This window comes from Ursus arctos, unplaced genomic scaffold (genome assembly GCF_023065955.2).
Source record: "Ursus arctos isolate Adak ecotype North America unplaced genomic scaffold, UrsArc2.0 scaffold_22, whole genome shotgun sequence".
NCBI classification, from domain to species: Eukaryota; Metazoa; Chordata; class Mammalia; order Carnivora; family Ursidae; genus Ursus; species Ursus arctos.
This window is the reverse complement of record NW_026622897.1, coordinates 876,497-899,814: the sequence shown is the minus strand read 5'-3', so window position 1 is coordinate 899,814 and position 23,318 is coordinate 876,497. Positions and strand designations below refer to the sequence as shown.

General features: G+C 50.8%; 1 protein-coding gene across 1 annotated transcript in view; it reads left to right on the top strand.

Annotated features, from left to right (window-relative positions):
• The first annotated feature begins 3,001 nt into the window (after positions 1 to 3,001).
• Positions 3,002 to 23,318, top strand: part of MMP20 (matrix metallopeptidase 20) — a 45,625-nt gene continuing 25,308 nt past the window's right edge. Inside the window, exons 1-6 of the mRNA XM_026505900.3 lie at positions 3,002 to 3,127; positions 10,111 to 10,358; positions 13,387 to 13,535; positions 15,167 to 15,292; positions 16,085 to 16,246; positions 18,474 to 18,615. Of these exons, the coding sequence (XP_026361685.3) occupies positions 3,002 to 3,127; positions 10,111 to 10,358; positions 13,387 to 13,535; positions 15,167 to 15,292; positions 16,085 to 16,246; positions 18,474 to 18,615 (953 nt within the window). The remainder of the gene's footprint in view (positions 3,128 to 10,110; positions 10,359 to 13,386; positions 13,536 to 15,166; positions 15,293 to 16,084; positions 16,247 to 18,473; positions 18,616 to 23,318) is intronic.

Here is a 23,318-nt window from a genome sequence, read left to right as displayed (position 1 = left end):
AGTGATAAGGGGCCAGGGCCCCAGCAACACACCGCTCTTGGTGACGGTTCCTACCACCCTTGGTCCTGCTGGTTCTCCCAGCCTGGTGCTCTAATTCTCTGAGCTACCTGATATTTTTTTCCAAAAAGGGGTGCCTGGGGGGCTCAGTCGGTGAAGTGTTTACCTTAGCTGAGGTCATGATCTCAGGGTCCTGGGATTGAGCCCCACATTGGGCTCCCTGCTCAGCGGGGAGTCTGCTTCTCCCTCTGTCTCTGTGTGCACGTGCTTTCTCTCAAATATATAAAATCTAAGGGAAAAAAAAAGTTTTCTTGTAAATTGGCCAGAACTGGATTTCACAGCTCAAAACCCCGACAGCTAACACTTAAGAAAGCTGGCCGAGTCAGTGTTTGATTCTACGTCTAAATACAAAGTCCGTGCCTCTCATTGAAGGAAGACAAGCTGGTGGTCAGTTACTTATTCAACAATTACTCTCAGCCCACGGTCTGCATTGCAGCACCGGCCCAGAAATCCCAGCATGGGACCGAACCCAGCTGGGACCTGGCAAGAACCAGTCTCCATGGAGCACTTGACTCCGTCACTTAAACCTTCTCCCTGTCCTAGCAGCGCGTGGAAACTTCCGTTTACAGTTTCTGGGAATTCTGCGGGATCCTCTGCTCGGAGGCTACTGGCCTCCTGTCCCTTGCAGATTGTTTTTCTGCAGACCAAAAATGGAATTTAGTGATTCTTCAAGTTCTTCCAGTGAGACTGTCTTCTGTTGACCCTGAGTTCCTTACTGTCTTCCACTCCCTGGCTGCCTTTGGCTCAGGACCATCGCAAGGACCTGGAGCAATGATCTGGGGTGGAGATAAGCCAAGAAGACTGTCGAGTGCAAGAGTTCGCAGGCCTCCGTCCTTGTTTTACTCCTGCTGCTCTGAGGGTGTGGGAGCAGAGCCGCAGGGAACAGGGAAGTGTGCAAATGCAAATTTTGAAATTGTTTCCTGCCCTCAGACCAAACGTGGCCAGGAGTACAAGCTGTACATTCGTTCGTTCGTTTCTAAAACAAGCTTTGTTGGGACTTTTGTACCACTCAGTTTTGGAGGACCTTCCAATTCAGTGAGTTGGACGAGTCTCGCAGGCCTCTGATCTTCCTTCTGTTTTACAGCAGAGTCTCAGAGCACAAGGCAGAGACGGTGTTCACGCATGCAACAAATACTCGTCGAGGACCCGGGGCTGCTCACTAGACCCCACACACAGCTGCTCCCTCCCGTGCAGGACAGTGTATCCGAACGCACCTGAGCGAGGGGCGGGGGGCGGCGGGGAGAGATCACTACGGGAATAACCTTGAATCTAGTCTAAGTCAGAAGGCCAGTCAGTTACACATTTTCATGACTTAACAAGTATTACCATAAATTATTTGCAACAAACTTCACAAATGACATTCAAATACGCGGTCTGTCACCACTAAACACTGCTCTGGAAGGCGAGGGTAGTACTCAATGCTTTCTGTGCCTGCGGTCTTCTTGGCATTTTTTATACTTTTTCTTCATTTCACCCCAGCCACCACGATGCTATTTGCTCAACTAATACAGCGTTTTTCAACTTTAGTGTATCAGAATTACCCAGAGGGCTTCTGAAAACACAGACCACTGGGCCCCATTCAGTGAGTCTGGGTGGGGCCTGAGAATTGGCTTTTCTAACAAGTTCCCAGGTTACAGTGATGCCACGGGTCCAGGAACCACACTTTGGGAACCATTGATCGAGTCATCCATTCATCCATTTGAACGGCATTGCTTCAAACCTGCCAGGAGCCTGGCCCCTCAGTCAAGAGTTAAGTCAAACATGGTTTTGTAGGAGCTGGTGTCCCCTGAGCAGTCTGCAGAGGGCTTTCTTATGGCCTGATGTACTCCTTTATGACAATCCAACAAAGAGGTATCTTTCCCCCCGTTTTACAGATGAAAATACCACAGCTGAAAGAGACTGAGTGACCTGCCCCAAGTCCTGCTGACAGTTGTCAGAACGCCGATTTGAATCTATGTCTGCTGGATGCAAGCGGCCCAAGCGGCCACCAGACACCACACTACAAGCTGCTCCTCCTGCAACTCTGAGGAGCTCACACACAGTATTGCTGCCGGTCTTTTGCAGATTAAACACACACTACACACAAAACTGATGTTCAGAGAGGTTAAATAACCTGCCCAAAGTCACACAGCGAGGAAGTATCTTAAAACTGAATGTCACTTCGTCTGATGCCAAAGTGCTTTCCCACCATAGAAACCATTTCTCCACGCTGTCTCTAGCTCGCGATCTATCTTAATCAGAGCCAGGAGGAAGACTGTGACCCCAGTTAGCCAGAGCGCCAGGGAGCGGGGAGTTCTGTGCAACGTGTCTGTTAACGAAGACGCATCTCGTGCCTTAACTTACTCAGGGTGTTCTGACAGCTGTCAGGCTACTTCCACCCTAAGTCAGCACACTCTAATGCGATGTTTCCCTGACGATTCAGGATCCTGCGTGCCCAGAACCATCAGCAGGAATAGGGCTCCTTACTGAGAAATGCCCGAGGGGATGCAGAGAGTGCTGGCGGCCCATCGAATTTTAGGGGGAGGGGGCCGGATTACCAAGGAGGAATTAAACTGTATTCTAATCATTGACCTCTTCTGTCCTCAGAACGGAGAAAGGCCCCCACACTGAGACTCCTCAAATGTTTCCATTGGATTGGGTTAAAATTAATCAAGTTTACCCCAATTTGTGTAAGCAGCTGACAAACTTCATTAAAACTCAGTGTTTTTCCGCCTTTGTGACTTGGTAAATCGCAGGGAATGAAGCCTACCCCGACTCCCGTGTACCCTGGTGTTACCCCGTCATCAGGGAGAGAAACGAGCTGTATAATTACCTTTCGAGACATGAATCATCCTTGCTCCGAGGGCCCAGACCCGTTTGATGCTATAAAAGAGCTCGGGGTCGGAGCGCTTGCACACGGTCGCCTCGCCCCGGGCTCATACAATCCCCAAGCCGCCCCGAGGAGATGAAGGTGCTCCCCGCGTCGGGCCTGGCTGTGCTGCTTATCGCGGCGCTCAAGTTCTCCACCGCGGCCCCCTCCCTGTTTGCAGCCACCCCCGGGACCGCACGGAACAACTTCCACCTCGCACAGGTTTGTGAATCTTTACACAATTCCTCCTCCCGCCCCGGAAAACCTGCACGGGTATAACGGGAAAACACGGAACAATCCGTTACTGTTCTAGACCGCCTCCTGAGCGCCCCGGAGCCGAGGAGAGACTACCTCCTGGTCGGCTGAGATCCAGTCTGGTGCACACGGGGGGTTACGCGAGGCACGACCAAATGGACGCGCCTCCACGTAGCTCGCTTCCTACAGAAATTGAAGCGACTTCCCAAACCCCACCAAGACAGAAGGACCAAGTACTGGAGGAATCATGTCGGGGGAAATAGGGCAGAAAAATAAACCCCGAGGTGTCAGTTCGGCACGGGTGAGGTAGGCTGTCGATGTAGCGACAAGCTTCCTGGCGGCCACCAGAAAGATTTCCTGGTTCACACGTTAGAAAACGGCTCCGGCGTTGGGCGCAAACTTGGTCAAAATCTCAAGTGAAGCGTTTGTCCTGGGCGCCTCCCCGCTCCGCCGTGAGAGCCTTTCCTCTCTAGAGCTTGTTCCCAGGGACCTGATTTACCGACACTTTCTGTATTTTCCTCTTTGAAGATCTCTCGGAAATGGTTGGAAAGGATGTGATACAAATCATGTTAGAATTTTTGCAACAATTATGTGACTCCACGTGATTCAATGTTTATTTGCTTCCAAGCGGTTTTTGCATTTAAGGGAAGGTGGCGATCTGTCATCTAAAGAAACATCTCTAGGGACGGGCGCTGGGCTGGCTCAGTAGGCAGAGCGGGTGGCTCTTGATCTCGGGGTTGTGGGTTCAAGCCCACGCTGGGTGTAGGGATTACTTTAAAATCTCGGGGAGGGGAAATGTGTAACGATGGAACTCCCAACATTAGCGGGCGTGTGTGGATGTCTTTGGGCCAGATGTGTCTTTGATCACAGATGTCTTTGGGCCAGGACCTTTCCATTGTCCATCGAATGGGAACACGTCTGTGATTGCCAACCGTGCCTCAGGGGCTTTCCTGCCCGCCACGCCACCCCTGTGCACGTGCACACACCAACTGTTTGCACTCCCATCCATCCTAATTAGTCAGCCCCCCACCATGCCAGTCATCAACATTTTAACATCAGCCCTGCTTATAAACAAGGTAGCGGATGCCGAGAACAGAGCCGTTCCCCTGAGCTTCCTGGGACTGGAGCCCACTGTTAGCTAAACTAAATTCAAGATAAGGTACCTCAGAATTCCGGGGCCTATTTCAAAGTGTTTCGCTGGTACCACGTAGCTTTGGGTCCCTTCTCCCCAGCGTACTTTTCCCTCACCGACCGTCATGCCCCACTGATTCAGAAACTAGGGTCGTGTGACCTCCGGGAGGAGGGGGATCCGAGGCCAGAACCGACGTGAGGGAGTCGAAGACCGTGATTCTAGTCCTGGCGCAGACAAATGACGCTCATCGGGCCAAACCAGCCACACATATCCGTCCACATGTCATCTGCTTCTGTACCACGGCGGCGGAATACCGCAGAACCGAAAATACTCACTATCGGCCCTTCACAGATAAACATAGCTGAGCCCTGAGCAGTCCATGCAGGAATGAGACCAGAGGGCCTCGGGGAAAGATAGGCTTGCTAGGAGTATTTGGGAAGAATGAAGTGGCCTTGGGAGGCTGGGGGTCCCTCGCGACTTCCGCTCCAAAACAAGTCTGCTCTCCTCAGGCTCCCTTACGACGTCCTCTCAGAAAGACCCTCGTCCAAGGACCAGAGAAACCTGGCGAACAGCACGTCTCCTGCCACAGCCCGAGGCACCAGCCCTGGGCAGGGAGAAGGCACCCTCTTTAGCAGGCTAGCGTGATCCGGGCAAACGTCTGAAGTGGGTCCCAGTGACTGGGAAGAATTCACGTCCTACCTTGTGGTTTATAGAAATACAGCAGCTCCCCCTTAACTGCTGTGCACGGCTTCAGTTGCGCACGGTCACTCCTGGTGGGAAAGTGAAAGACCTCCCCTTCTGACAAGAGGGTTCGCTAGCAGCCCGACGCCCCGTCACCACGCCCACATCGTTCACCTCGCTCCATTTCATCCCTCACGCCAACCCCACGAGTTGGAGTGCAGAGCCCACTGTCACATAACTCTCGTCACGGTATAGCGTTACAATTGTACGTTACTACTAGTCATTGGGGTCGATCCCTCGTTGGGCCCCATCTCAGTTCACCTGTATCGTGGGTGTGTACGTGTGGAAGGATCAGTACTGATAGGGTTCGCTTCTATCTGCAGCTTCAGGCACCACTGGGAGCTTCGGATCGTAGCTCTGTGGATGCGGGGGGACTTCCGTCTGTAACAACCTTACAGTGCAGCCGATGAGACACTACGAAAGTACGCGGGGGAAGTGCTTCCGGGCAACCGTGGTCCACGGAAGGCTTCCTGCCGTATGTGCTAGTACCGTTAAGTCCTGGAGAAACGCCAGTGAACAAAACAAGTCCAATCCCTGTTCTCGGGCACTTACGTGGGGATAATGGGAGTGGGGGGGGGGTGCCAGGAGGAGATCAACAAGTAGTCAATCAACAAGCGTCCAAGATTATTTCAAAGCAATAAGTGATATTGGGGGAAAAGATGAGCCACGATGATAGTGACTGGGGGACAGCGGGGGACATTGTCACCTGAGGAGTCCAGGAAGGCTCTTCTGTGACGTTTGAGGTGAACCTGAACTACATGAAAGAGCCGGTCACATGACTATCTGGCCGGTCACGTGACGATCTGGGGTGAAGGAGCCTGGGGGCCGCATCAGGCTGGTGGCAGGCGCTGGGAGACCACGCGCAGTGGGCCTGGCCGGGTCCCAGAGCCAGGTGGCCAGTAGACCAGGGAGGCCTGGGAACTGGGGTCAATATAAGTAGCTGCCACAGGACCCTCTTCTTTCCACAGAGAATGGATTATTTCTTGCGCCTGGAAACACCAGACAGGCAAAATTTTCAAATGCCATATGGCTCCTCCCAACCCGCGAGCACAACACTCTACACTTAAAGGATGAGCAGATTTTTAGTTGACTGACTTAATGCCCACTTGCATCTTCTAAATTCGGTTTTGCTGATGAGCATAAAGGCTTTGAAAACAATGGACTAATAAAATGCTTAGTGTCTTTTATTCTGTTTTTGTTTGCTCTTAAAAACCAATAATATTGGGGCACCTGAGTGGCTCAGTCAGTTAAGTATCTGCCTTCAGCTCGGGTCATGATCCCAGGGTCCTATCAGGCTACTTGCTCAGTGGGGACCTGCTTCTCCCTCTGCCCCTGCTTGTGCTCTCTCTCTCTCTGGCAAATAAATAGATAAAATCTTTAAAAAAAAAAAAAAGAAAAGGAAAAAACCCAGTAATATCAATAGAACATTTAAAACAACATTTAACAGTTTGTTAAATTGTCCTTTAAAATAATATAAATTTTCATTATCACATTACTATGAACTTATAATTAAAGATAATTAAAAATTAAAATTGAAAGCTTCCAAATACAGACTGTTAAATTCAGGTGTTTTTACTACCATTTTAGTTTCTGTGCATGAAGAGATTTTTTTAAATTATTATGTTTGGTTCCTAACTTTATCACTGATTATTATTGCATAAGAAAATTTTGATTTTTATACTGTTTTCAAAAACATCACCTTAAGGAGTTACACATATTCCAGAATATAAGTGAGTTATAATTTATTGAATTGCTTCCTTTGCTGGACCCATGGATTATTTCCATATGAACAGTGTTGCTGTGAATATTTCTCTACACCAGCCTGAGCTAAAGGATGATTTTTTCAGCACAGATTTCCAGAAGAGGAATTAATACGTGAAAGGGTGCACACATTTAAAGTCTTCCGTACCCTGAAAAGCATTCTCACACTGAGGACCTCCCTGGATTCTGACGCAGGTGTGGTCCATAGAATAAGCTCCAGCCTCGCGTTGTAGGTGAACGCACGGAAAACCCAAGACACGAAGGGCGTTGCCGAACTTGTTAGAAGCTGGGATTCCTCACCCAGCATCCCAAGTCCTCATGATTCCCTCTTTGCGACTCAGCCCAAACAGAAGGAAATGTGGAAGAAACCCTATCGTGAACTTCCTCGTGTTTTGAAGCACATACGAGTTTTAAGTTCTTAATTCTCAAGAAGGATGCCAGGAACGCGCACTGAACAAAGAGCTGGAGCTGGGGAGCCCGGCCATGCAGCCTCTATTATTTTACTCTCTCCGGTGCTGAAAGAGAGCAGAGAGAGTACCCCCGAGAGCCAACTCTAAAATCCTGTCATTTGAACAACGGGGGAGTGGGAAAGGTGGGGAGCAAATAGGACAGTTCTGGGGGGGCATAAACCCTTTGACCCCCAGGGCCAACAGTGCCCGGAGTTGAGCCAACAACACCCAAGTGTTGGAATTAACACAAACACAACATCTAAGTGCTTCCCTGAACATCTGGAGTCTGGAAAGATTCGAAAACCTTGTCCATAAATTTGGCAAGAAAGTTCCCAGAACAACTTGGGCCCTGAGTACTCAGAACACCTGATAAGTCTTCAAAGAAGCAAACTTGCATATTTTACCTAAAGAAAAAGAGCCCAAAGGTTAACTGAACAAGTACTCTGAGCCTAGAACTGTGTCAGGTACTGTTTTAATCCTATCTTTCATGGATAAACCTTTTGAGCTGCAAGTCTGACATCTTCTGCATATGTTAAAGAAAAAAACATTGTAGAATCATATATGTTCAAGTAGAAACGTTATAAAACATGGGTAACCAAAAAGAATCATTCTCAATAGCATCACTACGATAAAACCACTGTTCATCCCTTCATCTGTGTTTCTCAAAACACTTGGCTATGACTCTGGGCTGGGGCGAGGGTGAGGGCATGAGGCAGAACTGGACCCCATTTTTATTTAAAGTATCAATGTTTTGCTCATCATGGATTTCTTTGCATTAATTTTTATTTTCTTAATGTTGCATTAAATATTATTACCCTTGATTACTGAGTTTTGGGCGATCCCTGTCTTCCTCACCCTGGTCCAGGTTTGTGAGCATTTACCTGTGTGCGTCCGTATGCACACACTTTTCTTTACAAACGTGGCTGATTCTGTAAGGATACTTGTAAATCTCTTTCCACGTAAGATATCATGAGCATCTTCTCGTATGACCGAAAATTAGAACACAGCATGTGCCACGCATAACCTAACACGGGAACACAACCCTTGAAATCCAAACTGCTCAGCTGCGGAGCCTCTGGTCTTCTGCACCGAGCTTACCTCCGAAAGAGCGTAATTCAGACTCACTGTGAGCACTGTGTTCTCACAGCATCAACTCGAGCAAACACGAGAGGCTCCGAAAACGTCATCGTGCAAAAAAGATCAGAAACATAAAATGCTTACTTGCAGAGATGGGAATGGAACCGCATGGCCGCTGCTGTTTCCAGAGCCCCTCGCCGGCTCCAGGGCTGGGGCTCCACGCGGCCCCCTTCTCATCCTCTTGGGTCCTTGTCCTGTTAAGATTCTCACAAGGAACCACTACCAGGGAACTGAGTTTCCCCGGCCAGCAGGGTGGGGGGTGAGGATCGGCTGACCCCCCAGGAGCACATCTTACTCCTTTTAATTGTTTCCCGAACTGCAGTCCACGTTCACAGCAGAAAACTCTGGGATCTAGGAAAGGACGAAAAATAAGTCGTCACCCACAGTATTCCAGCCCAGAGGTAAACAAGCTCACTCAGACCCGTTTCTTTCCTTATTGATGTTACTCGAGTTCATACAAATTACACGCGTAGGTTAATTACCAATATATCAATTGCCCAATTTTCAAGGTTAATTTGCGTATTAACCTTATATTAATGTACATATATAACAAACAGAAGCATAATATGTACACGTATACAGGGTCTGACTTATTTTTGAAATTATGATTATAATCTGTATAAAGCTTACCTCTGCATTGTCATTACACTTAGTGCCTTATTCCGCGCCATTAAATATCTTTCAGAAATGGGACCTTCGAGGCCTAGTATTACTTCATATGAATGTGTAACACTATACCCAACAAATCTGCTATTGCTAGACAGTAAGGTTGCTTTCAGTGCTTTATTATTTATGTATATAAATATGTACATATAACAGAAATCCTACCCATAATTTATATAGAATATAACTAAACATATAGTTAATGTGATAGTTATATGCACTAAATAAATACCTCTTGTATAACATATAAATATAAAATTTCACGTAAAATAAAACATACACTAAATCTTCAGCTGCTCTGTGTTTCCCTGAAATGCGGTGGCGGTTGAAACCCCTGGGCCAGCAGTGGGCTCTGGCTCTCACCCCACGTGGGAAGTCCTAGAAAAGTGTCTTGAACGATGAATGTAGAGGTTTTGAGCCTTAATGTGCACATGAACAGCTTGTAATCTGTGGGTAATTTTACTTGCCTCGGGGGACAAAGGGCCAGTCGTGGAAGGCTGCCCTGGGAAGGCAGGTTCAAGGCCACGCTCTGCTCACTGAGCGACGGAAAACCAGCAGGGAAACGGACGGGCCGCCTGCCTTCATCTATGATGAGAGGTTGCTGACAGAAGGCCTCCGAGTGTTAAAAACGTACCACTCTCGTGTGATGTACCAGGAAAACATGGCACCAGTGACTGCCTTCTTGGGAAATAGAATAGTCTTAGTTTTGAAAACTGAGTAAAGATTTCAATGACAAATAAATGCTCTGTGGGGAAAGTGTTCACATTCATTTCCTTCCATTATTTTTTCCTCTTATAATAACTAGTCCTTATAGGAAAACTATAAAATGCAAGTGAGTAAAAAAAGAAACTGTACGATCCCCACGACCCAGCTTAACCATTGTTAATAACGTGGCATCTATCTGTCCGGGCTTTATCTAGGCGAATGTATCTGATTTTTTTAAAAGATGGGAATATGCGGTCCATGCTATTTTTAGCTTGTCGAGAATATTGTCCCTTTTCTAACCCAAGCATGAGTCTCTCCCAGAGACCATGCCGCAGACATGTCAGCCTGCCTCTCCGTTCCAGGCCTATCTTGACAAGTATTACACCAGGAAGGCAGGGCCCCAGGTCGGCGAGATGGGGGCGCCAGGAGGCAGAGCCCTGGTCAAGAAGATCAAGGAGCTGCAAGCCTTCTTCGGCCTCCGCGTCACCGGGAAGTTAGACCGGCGCACGATGGATGTCATCAAGAGGCCTCGCTGTGGAGTTCCCGACGTGGCAAACTATCGCCTCTTCCCAGGTGAACCCAAATGGAAAAAAAATACTTTGACATACAGGTAATGAGATGGAGTCTTTCCAAAGTCAGAGAGAAACACCCTCTCTCCTTTTCTTCTCTTTTAGAAAAAATATCTTCCTTCCGATCTGTATGAGAGTCCTGACTCATCACAACCATAAGGAAGGCTTTTTAGGGCTAAGCTGTGGACAGTGACATTGGAGGACTCGATCCAAAATAGGACCTCATGGTCATCCTAATGGCTGGCCACTTCTGGCACCACAATTTTATCAGAGACAACACACTTGTCTTTAAAGAAAAATAATCTAGTTTAAGATTAATAACCTGACAGTACCAACCAGTTTTCTTAAAACAAGTTCCTCAATCAGAAGGAAACAAGAAAACTCACCGAATAAGAAAGCAATTTTTTTATTAATTTCAAAAATAGTTTATTGATGATTTATTAATGCCTACTATAGACATTTGATTTTGGAGATACAAAAGTGAGTCAATCCCGTTCCCTGACCCTTGCAGACCTTTTCGGGAGACACACAAGCAAACAGATCCCTGGGACAGGTGCGAGCCTGCAGGTCTAAGCAGAGAACTGTGGTGGCACCTAGAGGGAGCTCAGGACCCACTGCTGGGCCAACTGGCCTCCTTCCCGGGGGTCCTCTCCACCTGCAGGTCCTCTTGGGCCTTGCACCTGCTGGACAGACGTGTCCTTGCAAACGAGCGGCCTGCACCTGCATTTTTCCCCCGGCCTGGCAGACGGCGAGGGTTTCCCCAGTACAAGAGGAGTCCGTGCAGATAGGGGCGTGCAGTGGGGTGGTCCATGGGCAGGTGCCGCCCAGGGCAGCGGAGAGCCAGGCCAGGCGTGGGGCCAGATTTTGTTCTTAGGATGAGCACATCTGGCCGATACCTGGGGACGGGGCGAGGCCGGGTGTTCCAACAGTCCCTGCAGGGCTGTGCCAGGGCTGGCTCCTCACGGCTCACAGAAGCCCGTCTTCAGACTGGCAGGAATTTTGCACCCAGTTGTTAGGGGCAAGCTGGTTGCCAAACAGAGCCATTATTAAAAATTAAGCTCTACATACCTGCAATTAAATAAATTGTATTTGTATACCCATTATTATATATTACACTGTGGGTGTCATATAGAATTAAAAATAAAAGGTGATCAGACGCTGCTTCCGGGTCCCTGTCCCACACGTTACTACTGTCTGTTCACGAGGCCGTTCACGTTTTTACCCCAGGATGGGAGTAGCGTACTGCCAACCCTTCGCACGGGGTGACGGGTTGCTGGCTTGAAACTATCGCCAGTGAGACCGTTTACAGTCTGGAAATAAGCAAAGCTCTCAAATGAGAAATTTTGGTCACGGAACCTGCTGTTAAAGGGCACCCCAGCTGGAGTCCACACGGTGGCGCTCTGAACACAGTTATCGCTCTGCTCACGCCAAGGCCACCAAAACCAAAACATTTGGGAAAGAACCGCCCTGTAGGGAGTTGAACAGGACAAATGTGTCTCAGTCCTTGAAGCCTTTCCCTTCATTTTCTTAAAGCGTATCACAGAATTTCAGCCTGTGACTACGCAGAGACAAGGGGACGCGATCGGGCTGCTTGGACACTCAGAGAAGTGTATTATTTGGCAGTTTTCCCTGGACGTCCCAAACCCACCCCCCCAGCAGCTCCCCCGCCCCAGAAAGCAAGCCAGCAAGCACGGAACTCACTAGAGGCTGTCCGCGTATGCTGTGCGGGTGTGGGCCTCAGAGGAACCTGTTCTAACAGAACCCGGAGGACTGACAGAGAGGGAATACAGCTTGGAGCTTATGTGCAGATGTGGGGAGTCAGAACTGGGCTCCAGTCCTGACTAATCATAAAATGCGCAGTGTCATTACCTCTGAAGCCTGTGGTGAAGACGGGACAGGCCCGGGCCCGTGTCTAGCGGAGTGTGTGCTCCCGGGGTGTCTACTGTTCCCCTCTTGTCTCAGGGGTCTCCAGGTACAGACTCATCTCCGTGCTCCTTCCCTCTCCACGGAGGGTCAGTGTTTGCCGTACCCCCTGTGGGACCCGGCCCCTTCCCTTTGGGCCCCCAGGATTGCCCCGGGTGGTTCCTGGTGGAGACAGCCCACCTCCATCAGAATAACCCAAGACACCTGCTGAAATGCAGGTCTACGGGTCGCACCTGTGTGTTTTTACCCAGCTTCTCAGGTAGTCCTTGCAGGTGCTAGAACCACCGCCACCCAGAAGGCCTGAAACACCACTAGCTTTTATTCAGTAGTTCATCCGTGTATCGAGTGTTTGCTAAGCACCTACGATGGCGAGCGATGGATGAGGAGCTGGAGAAACAAAGCAGTCAGGTGTCTGCTCCCGGGTTGGCTCTCGCTCCACATCCGGGATGCCCGCTGCACCTGAGGTCCTGCTGAGGTCCCGCCGAGGTCCCCAGGGCAGCTCTCTCCCCCTGCCCTCCCTCCTCCTGTCAGGAAGCCCCAGCCCGCGCAGTCTGGGACAGTGCGTCCTACAGAACCACCCATCCTCTCCACCCACGGCTCATCCCCAACGCTCTCCACTGTTCTGCCTTCAGAGGCCCTTGTCACACCAGGACCTCAGGAAAGCTAACGCTTCCTCTTTAGATACGCATTAGTTTAAGCACAAACATCCCCCCCACTGAGGGAAATCCCGAAGGCCTTTGAATAAGAATGTGCAAAACCTCCAAACTCAGTGTTTTTATTTTTTACCATTGAAAATTTTCAGTCCCTTTTGGGGAAGAAGAGGTCCTTTCTCCTTTAAAACCATTTGAGGGGAAATGAGCTCTTGCTACTTGGAAATAACACCAGGTTATCCTCTTTTAAAACTCGGGATAATTAAAGAGCCTTGAGAGCCAAACCGCTTCAGCGGCCGGTGATTTCCCTGTTGCCCCGCACGTTGCGGTAACGTAGCAAATAGGGAAGCAACACGAGCAGCCTTGTTCGGGACGAAAGCACCTCCACGGCAGGTCCGCGTCCAACCTTCCGAGTGTTGCTAGCACCTCGGCGGACGGCTGGCCTTGCGGACTCGGAGCGCCCACTGAGGGGAGCGTGTTCCCTCTGCGCCCGCAGGATATCCAAATACACGCCTTCCATGGCCCCCGCGGAGGTGGACAAGGCGGTGGAGATGGCCTTGCAGGCTTGGAGCAGCGCCGTCCCGCTGGGCTTCGTCAGAGTGAACGCGGGGGAAGCGGACATCATGATCTCCTTTGAAACGGGAGGTACTGTGGCTCTTCCTGGTTTCCTCCCCGTCCACGGGAGACACGTCCCAACGTCCTCCCTCCTACACCTTTAATGCGAGGGATCAGTGATCCTCTCCCACACGCGGTGTGAGGGGCAGAGGCCAAGGGCATGGCAAGGTCATGACTGCGTCTGGCCGGGACGCCGAGTTCTCAGCATGTCTCGCCGTGCTGGACGGGGCGGGAGAGTGGACTCCACGCTCTGCCGCATCAGAGACAGAGTGTCCCATTCAGCTTCCCCACTGGCCGCTGCACATCCCCTTCCATACTGGCCAAGAATCTCCCACCTTGAATCCCCACTGAGGGACGTCCACGCCGCAGTGGCCCTGACCACGTTCCCGCCGCAGCAGTGGTCAGCGGAGAGGTGCTGCTGTCTTGTCCACACCTTCTGGAGTCCCCAGGCCTTCCCCACTTCGCCCACCCCTGTACCCCTCCTCACTCTGGTAGGGAGTGGAGGCCTACCTAGGCACAGGGCATGGCGGCCGGCTCTGAGCCCTTTTCAGAGCCGCCTGTCCAGGGAGCCCATAAAGGAAGGGCCGCAACATTCCTTTGCTTTTCTCAGCTTCCAAGTAGCCGAGGTGGGCGAGCGCCTCTGCCTCCTCCCTCCACAGACGCCCTTGCTAAGGGTCCCTGTTACTTCAAGTCTCGGTCTTAATTGAGTCTCAGGCCCTGGGAAGTACGCACTCAGAAGCCAGGAGAGAGAAGGTGACGGAGGTCCTCTGTGAACCTTCAGAGGCGGCCCTGGCTGTGACCTGGCCCGTGGTGGGTTCTGTTCCCCCCGGAAACAGGGCCACCCCAGGGACACGGCACCGTGGCTCACGGCAGCTTTGTAGGCCGACGTTAGCATCTGCCTCTCTCCTGATCTTGCCCGGCTTGCACCCTTTCCCCTCCAAGCCTCAGGGCCCACCATCCAGGAAACCACACTGCTCCGGACCCTGGTGCCCAGCACACCAGATCCTGAGACACCGGGAAACACGGCTTCTACAACAGGCCTCATTTTGTTCTTTCTCCTCTTTTATCAAGTTCACAATAAACCGTTAGCTCAATATAAGCAAAACAAAAACACAGGAAGCCCTAGAAGTTAAGATTTGACGGCTTTACCGCTTGCAGGAGCTTTGTACAGGAAAGCGTATTGAAATGCCAGAGGCACTTTCTCCGTTTGGACCCCTCCCTGCGTTGTACTGCTCGGCAGAAACAGAAAGCGCACATCTGCTCCGCGTGCGCCTCTGTCTTAGCTGAATCAGACCGTGAACGCTCAGCCTGCCCACACGTTCCCATTCCAGCCCGCAGGGGTTGCCTCCCGCTTCTTTTGTAAGAATGTCTTGTGTAAGACACAGACATTGCAACAAAAACACTCACAAAAGAACATTTTTTATTTTTAATGCTAACTATCTTTGAAATGCCAAATATCCCTCTTAATTTTTCAATGGACGAGTCCTCGCTGACATGTGAACTTCTTACAAAAATGAATCTTGGAAAGTAAATGTATTTGTATGAGACGTGTCAACACCATTTAAAAAAAGAAAGTGGGGGTCCAGTCCCTGTAATGTGAAGCATGCCTCAAAAATTGCTAGAAGGACTCACTGCTGTTGGTGTTTGTCCTGCCTGTTTAGATCACGGGGACTCCTATCCGTTCGACGGGCCTCGAGGGACGCTCGCCCACGCATTTGCACCTGGGGAAGGCCTGGGAGGCGACACCCACTTCGACAATGCTGAGAAGTGGACTATGGGAATGAATGGTATATATGCACAATTCACCATAACCTGGAAAATATTGTACCTTCTTCTGGGCCTCCACCATGAAACCCTGAGGTTCAACGTCCCAAGCCACCCTTTAACTAGGGAGGCTGGCTAGGAAAAACAAGTAAGCCAAAAGTCTAAAAGGGAACACAATAAGGGAAGAGAACCACCCTCAGGTGTGCTGTAGACTGTCTGAGCTCTGCTTCGTGCCTGTGGTCTCGAGGACCAGCGATGACCCTCCCCACGGCTCTCGTTTTCTTTATGTAGAATTTACCCTCCTTATTTGTACTTGGAAATAGGCTCTGTTCAGAGATGACCTGAGGAAATCCGTACTCTCCTGAGAAGTGTGAGGGGCCTGGGTTTTAAAGTCCCAGGATGTCATGCCCGTCATCTGGAAGTCCTCCCTGTGAAATGTGTGTGGACGACAGGGGATAGTGTGTCCTAGCCGGGAGCTGGTGAAGTCTCTGCGGCCTACCCTGGGTCTCACTGCCCCTGCTGGCTGTAATTAGGCCCCTCTGTACCCACCCATGGAGCATTGCTGACAGGGAACAAATGGACCGATTGACATTTCCACCCTTCCCCACTGCAAAGCCCCTTCTAGCCACGGGGGAGAGCGTCAGAGTACCGTCAGCAAAGCTCAGCACAGAAGGACCTGCCAACCTTTGAAGAGTCTGGCTATGAGAGGAACATGAGTTTACTATGATTGGGGCATAAATTCTCCTGTAAAGACAGAAAATATTGAAAACAAAACCCCATGTCAATGTTGTCTCTTTCTGTCTCCTATTGTATAGGTTTCAATTTATTCACCGTCGCTGCCCACGAATTTGGCCACGCGCTGGGCCTGGCCCATTCCACAGACCCCTCAGCACTGATGTACCCAACATATAAGTACCAGAATCCCTATGGATTCCACCTGCCCAAGGACGACGTGAAGGGGATCCAGGCCTTGTACGGTACAATCACTCCCCTTCTCTGGCTACCAACCCCAAACGCTCCAGGCGTTCAGTCTCCAACTTAGAGAAAGTATGCGTTGCCAGGGGTTACTGCACAGGTAAAGGTCAAGCTGGGGACAGTAGCCCCACCTGTGCCCTTCTATGAAGAGCTTATTTACCAGATATGAAGGTAGCTTGCTGTCCTAAGACGCACGATTCAGTTGTACATCTTTCCTCCAGAGCACATTGGTCCCTCGAGAGCCAGAGAAAACGCAATCATTTGTCTGGGTTTTGGTGGGTTTTTTGTTTTGTTGAGTGTAGGTCAGAATTTCGGTAGCAAGAGCGGATGCGTGTATTTTGCAGTTCCTACACATGGTTCGTACCCATATGTAGGTAATCGACCTTATGTTCCTAAAAACAGCAAGGGTAATGTTAATAGCTTCACTGCTAGCTGCATAGACAGACCTCGTGTGAGTCACCATCTCACCCAGCCTCGCGACTAGCCTGTTAAGTGTTCAGTGTTTCCCTCCCTGGCCAGCTGAGAAAGTTGAGGCTCAAAGACAGTAAGCATCCCAAGATCATCAAAATTATCTCAGGAGTTAGCATTCTTTCAAAGGTAATGAAGAGTTATTAGAAGCTCTATGTCCCGCCTTCCTCACCAGAAAGACAGGCCCCCAAAGTCCTGAGAGGGAACCTGGAGCGCTCTTAGACCTTGACACTTCTGCTTTCAGGGGTCAAAGGCAGACACTCTAGGAAACGGATGTCCCCTTAGCCTCAGAGACTGGTTATTCTGCCTCCGCTCATCGGAGGCTCTCGGCATCCTCCCAGCCAAGAAAAGGGCCTGGAGAGCCCGGATGCCCCGCCTTCCTTGGGGGCGTTGGCCAACCCGCCTGGAGATGACCACACTCTTCTGAAGACTGCACTGGGGGCGTGGGAGACAAATCTCATCCCGGGAAGCGTTCAGCCAGCTCTACCCACCTCAGAGACAGGGTCCGTGCCACCTCTGTTCCTCCTCTGAGTGACAGAGACAAAGGCCGTGAACGTCTCCATTGTACAAACTTGGCTCCGGTGCCCCAAGCGGCCAGGGTCCAAGGGGAAGCTATTCCCACGGGCCACCGAGAAGGACTGAGCCCCAGTGCCTGCCTGTCCCTTACAGGTCCTTCTGTACTGGAAGGTCACCGCCATGCCGATGGCCACGGTCACGGGGCCAGGGGTGGAAGCGTCTGTTTGGACGTGGCCATTTCTGCACAGGTGAACAAAAGGCACAGGCATGGCCTGACGTCACCCACCCCGGCCACCCCAGCACCTCTGACCCTTAGCAGGCAGCTTGGCACATAGTAAGTGTTCAGAGACCGGCAGCACATTTCTGACGTGGCAACCTTCCAGGTTCTGATCCTTTCCCAAAGCCTCGCCCCACTGCCGACCCTACGCCACCCCAGAGCTTACCCATCCCTCTCTCCTGCGGGTTCTCCCCGTCCCTCACTCCCTCTGGGCACCGCGGGGACTTGCTCAAGGGCAGGGACCCGCCAGCGCCCACGGCTCAGGCAGCCCCCGCGCACATCCTGTCGATGGCAGATGGTCCCCAGGAGCACGGAGTGGGATGAACACCCCCCACAGCTCTCCCCGAGGAGCAGGCCCCTGCCCTACAGAAGGACCCAGCACAAGGTGCCACGGACCTCCAGCGGACCTCCTTGCCACAAGAACTCAGTGATTCCCGAGTGCCTGGTAGAAGGCTTATCGTGCAGGAGGCCCAGAAGTAGATGAAAATGATACGAAAATACACAGGGAAGTTACCGTATTGAGAACAAAGAATTTAATTACCAAGAAATAATAAAATAAATAAAAGTGGCAACTTTAAAAAATCTCTGATTTGGAGCCCCGCAGCCATCAGAGGAGTGACGTGTGACAAGATAACAGATACCATTGTTTTGATGGTTACCGTGTGCCACGCTCTATCTCCAAGCGCTTCACAGACGCGCTTGGGCACAAAGGCCGCCGAGGCAGGTGCTGTCCTCGCCCCCCTCCTACCCCGGTCGCAGATGAAGAAACGGAGGAGTGGAGAGGCTCACAGATGTGCCCGGTTATCGTGCAATTCCACGACTAGCAAAGCTGGGGTTCAAACACGGGTCCGCCTGCCACAGACAGCCACGCACCTTGTCACCCGCCGTTCAGGCCAACAGGCCTCTGGAGCGGAAGGGGCACCACTAGATTCCCAGTGCCATTTTGACCAAGTCACTTTGACTCCTAGGACCCCGGAAACCGTTCCTGGGAAAGCCCACCGTGCCGCACGCGCCCCCTCAGAACCCGTCCAACCCCGACCTCTGTGACTCCAGCTTCTCCTTCGATGCCGTGACGATGCTGGGAAAGGAGCTGCTGCTCTTCCGGGACCGGTAAGCCTTGCACGCGGCACCAAGTCCCACAGACCCGGCTCCGCGCGGCCCTGCCGGGGTCCCTGCTGCTGCCACACGCCAGGGCCGGGCGGAGCTGCCGTGCTGCGTGGCACAGGGTGGGAGGCTCGGGTCTCTGGGGAGACACAGAACGGCCAAAAGCACCATCTGTGGGGCAGCTACCGTGCGCGTGGCCCTGGGCGCAGTGTTTTCCAGACACGTGAGGCACTACTTCTAACATTTTCGCTGCGGGGAGAATTCACAGATGCAGAAAGAAGCTCAAAGGGAACAAGGTGCTGTCCTGAAGTAAGAGTCGCACTGAGTGGCTGAGTTACATCAGCCCGGATTTACCTGCTGTCTGTTCTGTCCATCACTGTATCCCTAGTGAGAGACCCAGTGTGTGCTCCGTAAATATTCGGTAATAGGGGCTGGGTGGGTGGATGGATGGATGGATGGATGGATGGGTAGATGGGTAGCTCCTTCCAAAGCCATCGCTCTGCTGAAGCCCCTCTTTCTCAAGGTCCCTTGACTTTTCAACTGTCAGCAAGCTGCCAGACAGCCCAGACAACGGAGGAATATTGGGTCTTGGCTTTTGTATAGCTACAGCTCCTGGAGAATACCCTGAGCTTTGAGGGTCCAATACCGTAGTTTTAGGAATGTTTCTTTTGGACTGATTAATAGAAGTTTTCGTAGTTCTGTGACTTGTAAAGGATGGTGAGGTGGTGCTGGTATTTAAATTTAATGGCTTAGGAGGGGGCGCCTGGGTGGCGCAGTTGGTTAAGCGTCTGACTCTTGGTTTCGGCTCAGGTCATGATCTCAGGGTCATGGGATTGAGCCCACTCAGGCTCTGCACTCAGCGGGGGGTCTGCTTGAGATTCTCTCTCCCTCTCCTTCTGCCCCTTCCCCCGCTCATGCTCACTCTCACTCTCTCACACACGTGCACTCTCTATCTCTAAAAAAAAATTTTTAATTAAATAAAATAAATTTTAAGATAAATTGAATGGCATAAGAGATTGAGTAACTCATGATGCTGGCGATGCTGGGACCTTCAGGGTCGGTGCTGCAGGAAGAGCTGTGTTTCCAGCTGTGTGAGTTGATCAGTGGGAGAACTGGGTGATCTTTCTTAGTATTTTTATTGTCATGGACATCACTCAGGAAACTTAAATAGAAGTAAATTTAAGATTAGTGTAATAAGGAAAGAGAAGAATTATAATTTGATTAAGCCTTTTGGGTTTGAAATTAATGTGGAAGTTTTCATTAGAAGACAGGAAACGGTTTTTGGTGACAGGTTTTCTAGTTGAAGTAGGTCTACTAACAACGATATTAGCTTTTTGTTGGCTGAAAGACTGATGAATGGTGAGAGGTGGTGAGTAATCATTGGAAAAAACCCAAGGAGTTTGGAAAAGTCATAGAGGGGTGAAGGAGAACTGAATTTTATGTTTTGTGTTCTAAGGTTATGTTCAAGAGCTGGAATGAAAGTGGAGACCGTGTTCATTTTAAGTTAGGCATCATTACGTGAGGAACAGTTGTTGGGGTCATGTTGTGGGAAATAAAAATCCAGCAAAAATTCTCCCAGTTAAAAGGCACTTACTAGAGTGGATTAGGGACCATTATTCTCACTGATTAGAATTAGTGTGAACCAGCAGGGTTGTCCCACCACTGGGAGAAAGTGATTGTGGGGTCATAGACAGCCACTGGGAAGCCTCAGGTTTCACAGGGCTCGGTGCTCACGGGACAGGACAGTTCTGCTCCCCAGTTCTGATGTGGGGGGTCCTCCCACCACCAAGCAATTCTCAGACTCCAGCTGAGTGCCCTACAGTTCAACTCAATTCTGATGCCATCCACCCGGAGGTAACGTCCGCCGACCCCACAGGTTAAGGGCTCCGTCCTACAAGACTGGCCTCCACTTCAGATGCCAGTTCTGACTGATGGGTTCCCATAAGCCCCTCCTTAGGTTTGACTGGTTTACTAGAGCAGCTTACAGAACTCAGGAAACCCGTTCAGTGACTAGATGAAGTTTATCTTCAAAGGGTGTAACTCAGGAACCGTCAGAGGCAGAGATGCCCGGAGCAGCGGATGGGGGAAGGGAGCAAGGCTTCCATGCCCTCCCTGGGTGCAAACCCCCCCATCGGCACATCTGCATGTGTTCACCAACCCAGAAAATTCCCAAAACCCCCTCCTTTGGGGTTTTTATGGAGGCTTCATCACAGAGGCATGACTGATTAGATCATTGGCCGTTGGCGACTGATCCAACCTCCATCCCCTCTCTCCTGCCTGAAGGGGGTGAGGTGGGTGTTGGGACTGAAAGTTCCAACCCTCCCATTATCTGGTTGTACCCTCCAGTAACCGCCCCCGTCTGGAGGTGCTTTCCATAAGTCACCTTGTCGACCTAACAAAGGACACCTTTATCCCTCTCATCACTGGAAATTCGGAAGGTTTTAGTGGCTGGGTGCCAGAAACCAGGAGAAAGACCAGATATGTATTTCCTACTATAAATCACAATATCACAGATCTATTAGCATTTTGATAATTAAGGCTGTGGAGTAAAAGTCTGCAGGGAGAGGCCTACCTGTGATGCTACTCTTCCAATAATGAGGTTGTGGGAAAGGGTCAAGCTTCAAGCCACATGTGTTTTGGGTGTCTTCTCCATCAGTTAAGTGATCGATAGCAGACCCACAGATATAAATAATATGGATTTAATTCATGCCTGTGTGCAGAAGTGAAGGAATCCTGGGTATGTGGGTGATATCAGGAGTCACCATTGTTAGGCCTAACCGGCTTGAAGTAAAGAAGGCAACAATCTTTCCATGTCATTTTGGGTGAGAGCACAGATGCTGCAAACAGCCTGGTAGACCAGCTAGACAGAGTGTTAATGTTTGACTGGTTATATTATTTCCTGTCATTGGGTAGAAGGGAATTAATAAAAAGACACCCGCTACAACTATTTACTCGAATGAAGTAAAGCTGAGACTGGCATCCGGTCTTCGGTGGTGTAGGGAGGTCATGGGTGAAAGCCAAATTGGGCCAGTTTACCAGTTGCAGCTAGACAAAGTACAATTAGCGGAATGAGGTCATGATTAAGGCCAAGTATGCGGATTTGTTGGAGATCTCATGCCTTTACATTAGATAGCCCGGCTCCGCCGCCCGCTCCACACGGGCCCACGAGCCCCTCCTCCTCTTTGGACTGAGGTGCTCTGATGTCACAGCGACTTCCCTGGGAGCCAGACTCACTGTGATAAGCACTGGGTTATCACACCCTCACAAGGGCCCCGTGAGGCAGGAATTACTGCTCCCTTTCCACCGGAACACGGAGCTAGGGAGGGCTGGAGCTGGGACCCACGGCCACACGAAGACCCTCCGGAGCCCTGGCCCCCCACTCTCCTGCCTCCCAAGCTGCCATCGCAGCAAGAATCCCATGCTCCGTAGCTCTGATCCCTACTAGCCAACACCAAAAAGTCCCAGAGTGCTGGTGAAGCCTGGGCAAAGAACAAAGAGTTCTTTCAACCCTCAGCGACGATGCAAACCGCAGACAGCAGGGAGACCTCGGGTCCGGCCTGGAGTTCCCCGTCACCAACAATAACCTGTTGAGGAGACATTCCCACGTGTGGGCGTCATCTCCACACGGGGTGTTTCCAAAGCAGGACAGGGTACAGCGCCCTTCCCGGTCACCGGGACCGCATCCTGCTGTCCGCCACGCGTAAAGGTACACGGGCACAACCCAGCGTTGTGTTTGAAGACAAATGGGCATCGACTACACTACGGTGAAAGTTGCAGATACCTACCCCTTACACGGACCTGTATCTGTACGTTTAACGCACGTACATCGGTTCTTTCCAGTAGACGGTGGGAGAGTATGGCTGTCCCACATTCCTCAGGCTGTTAGGGAAGAGGCGAAGCAAGTGGGTAGAACGACAGCCACTCCAAACTGTAGTTGCCCCTCTCAGATGATCGTGGGTTTTACCCAGTTGAATTTTGCCCATAAAATCAAGAATATCACAATCAGCGGTAGACCTCAGAAGTATAACAGCATTTTGCACATGGAGTAAGTGTAAAGCCGACTGTGTTCAAATCCTTCATGTTGGAGAGAAGAAAGGTGCGCCCTGTCTGTGTCTCAGCCCAGCAGACGCTCCTGCCTGCCCGCCGGGTCTCCGGGTCCTAATCCAGAGCCATCCTGTCACTCATGCAGAACTGGGCCACCTCAGACAAGCACTGCAGTTCAACTCAAAGGAACTCAAGCCTCTGACTGGTATGTGTTTGAGTTTGTGAGGAAAACGCGGGGCAGCGGGTCCTGTGCTCCAGGCCCTCTCCTGCCAGTCAGATAAACAGCCACAGGGAGAAGAACGTTCTTAGACCATCTACGTGCCTCGAACACGTTGGATAGGCTGGTCCACATTCTGTTCTCTTCTCAAAATATCTGTCAGTAGCTAACGGTCACGTTTTGGAAGATGTTGTGTATCTTCGATCAGCAAAGGAAAGCATTTTTAAGGCTACGCAGTCGGAAAGGAAGACAAGGATGAAGAGGGTCCTGAGGAGTCGCCATCTTTAGTGCAGGAGATGGTGCAAAGGAAGAGTCAAAGACAGCAGACGGGAAGTCAAGGAGACTTGCTGGACACAGAAACTCTGTGTTAGATGTGCCGCGTTCAAGGCGGTGACGATTCTAGCGGGTTCTGTAGCAGTGGGCCGGGGCTCAGGGGCGCCCACAGCTG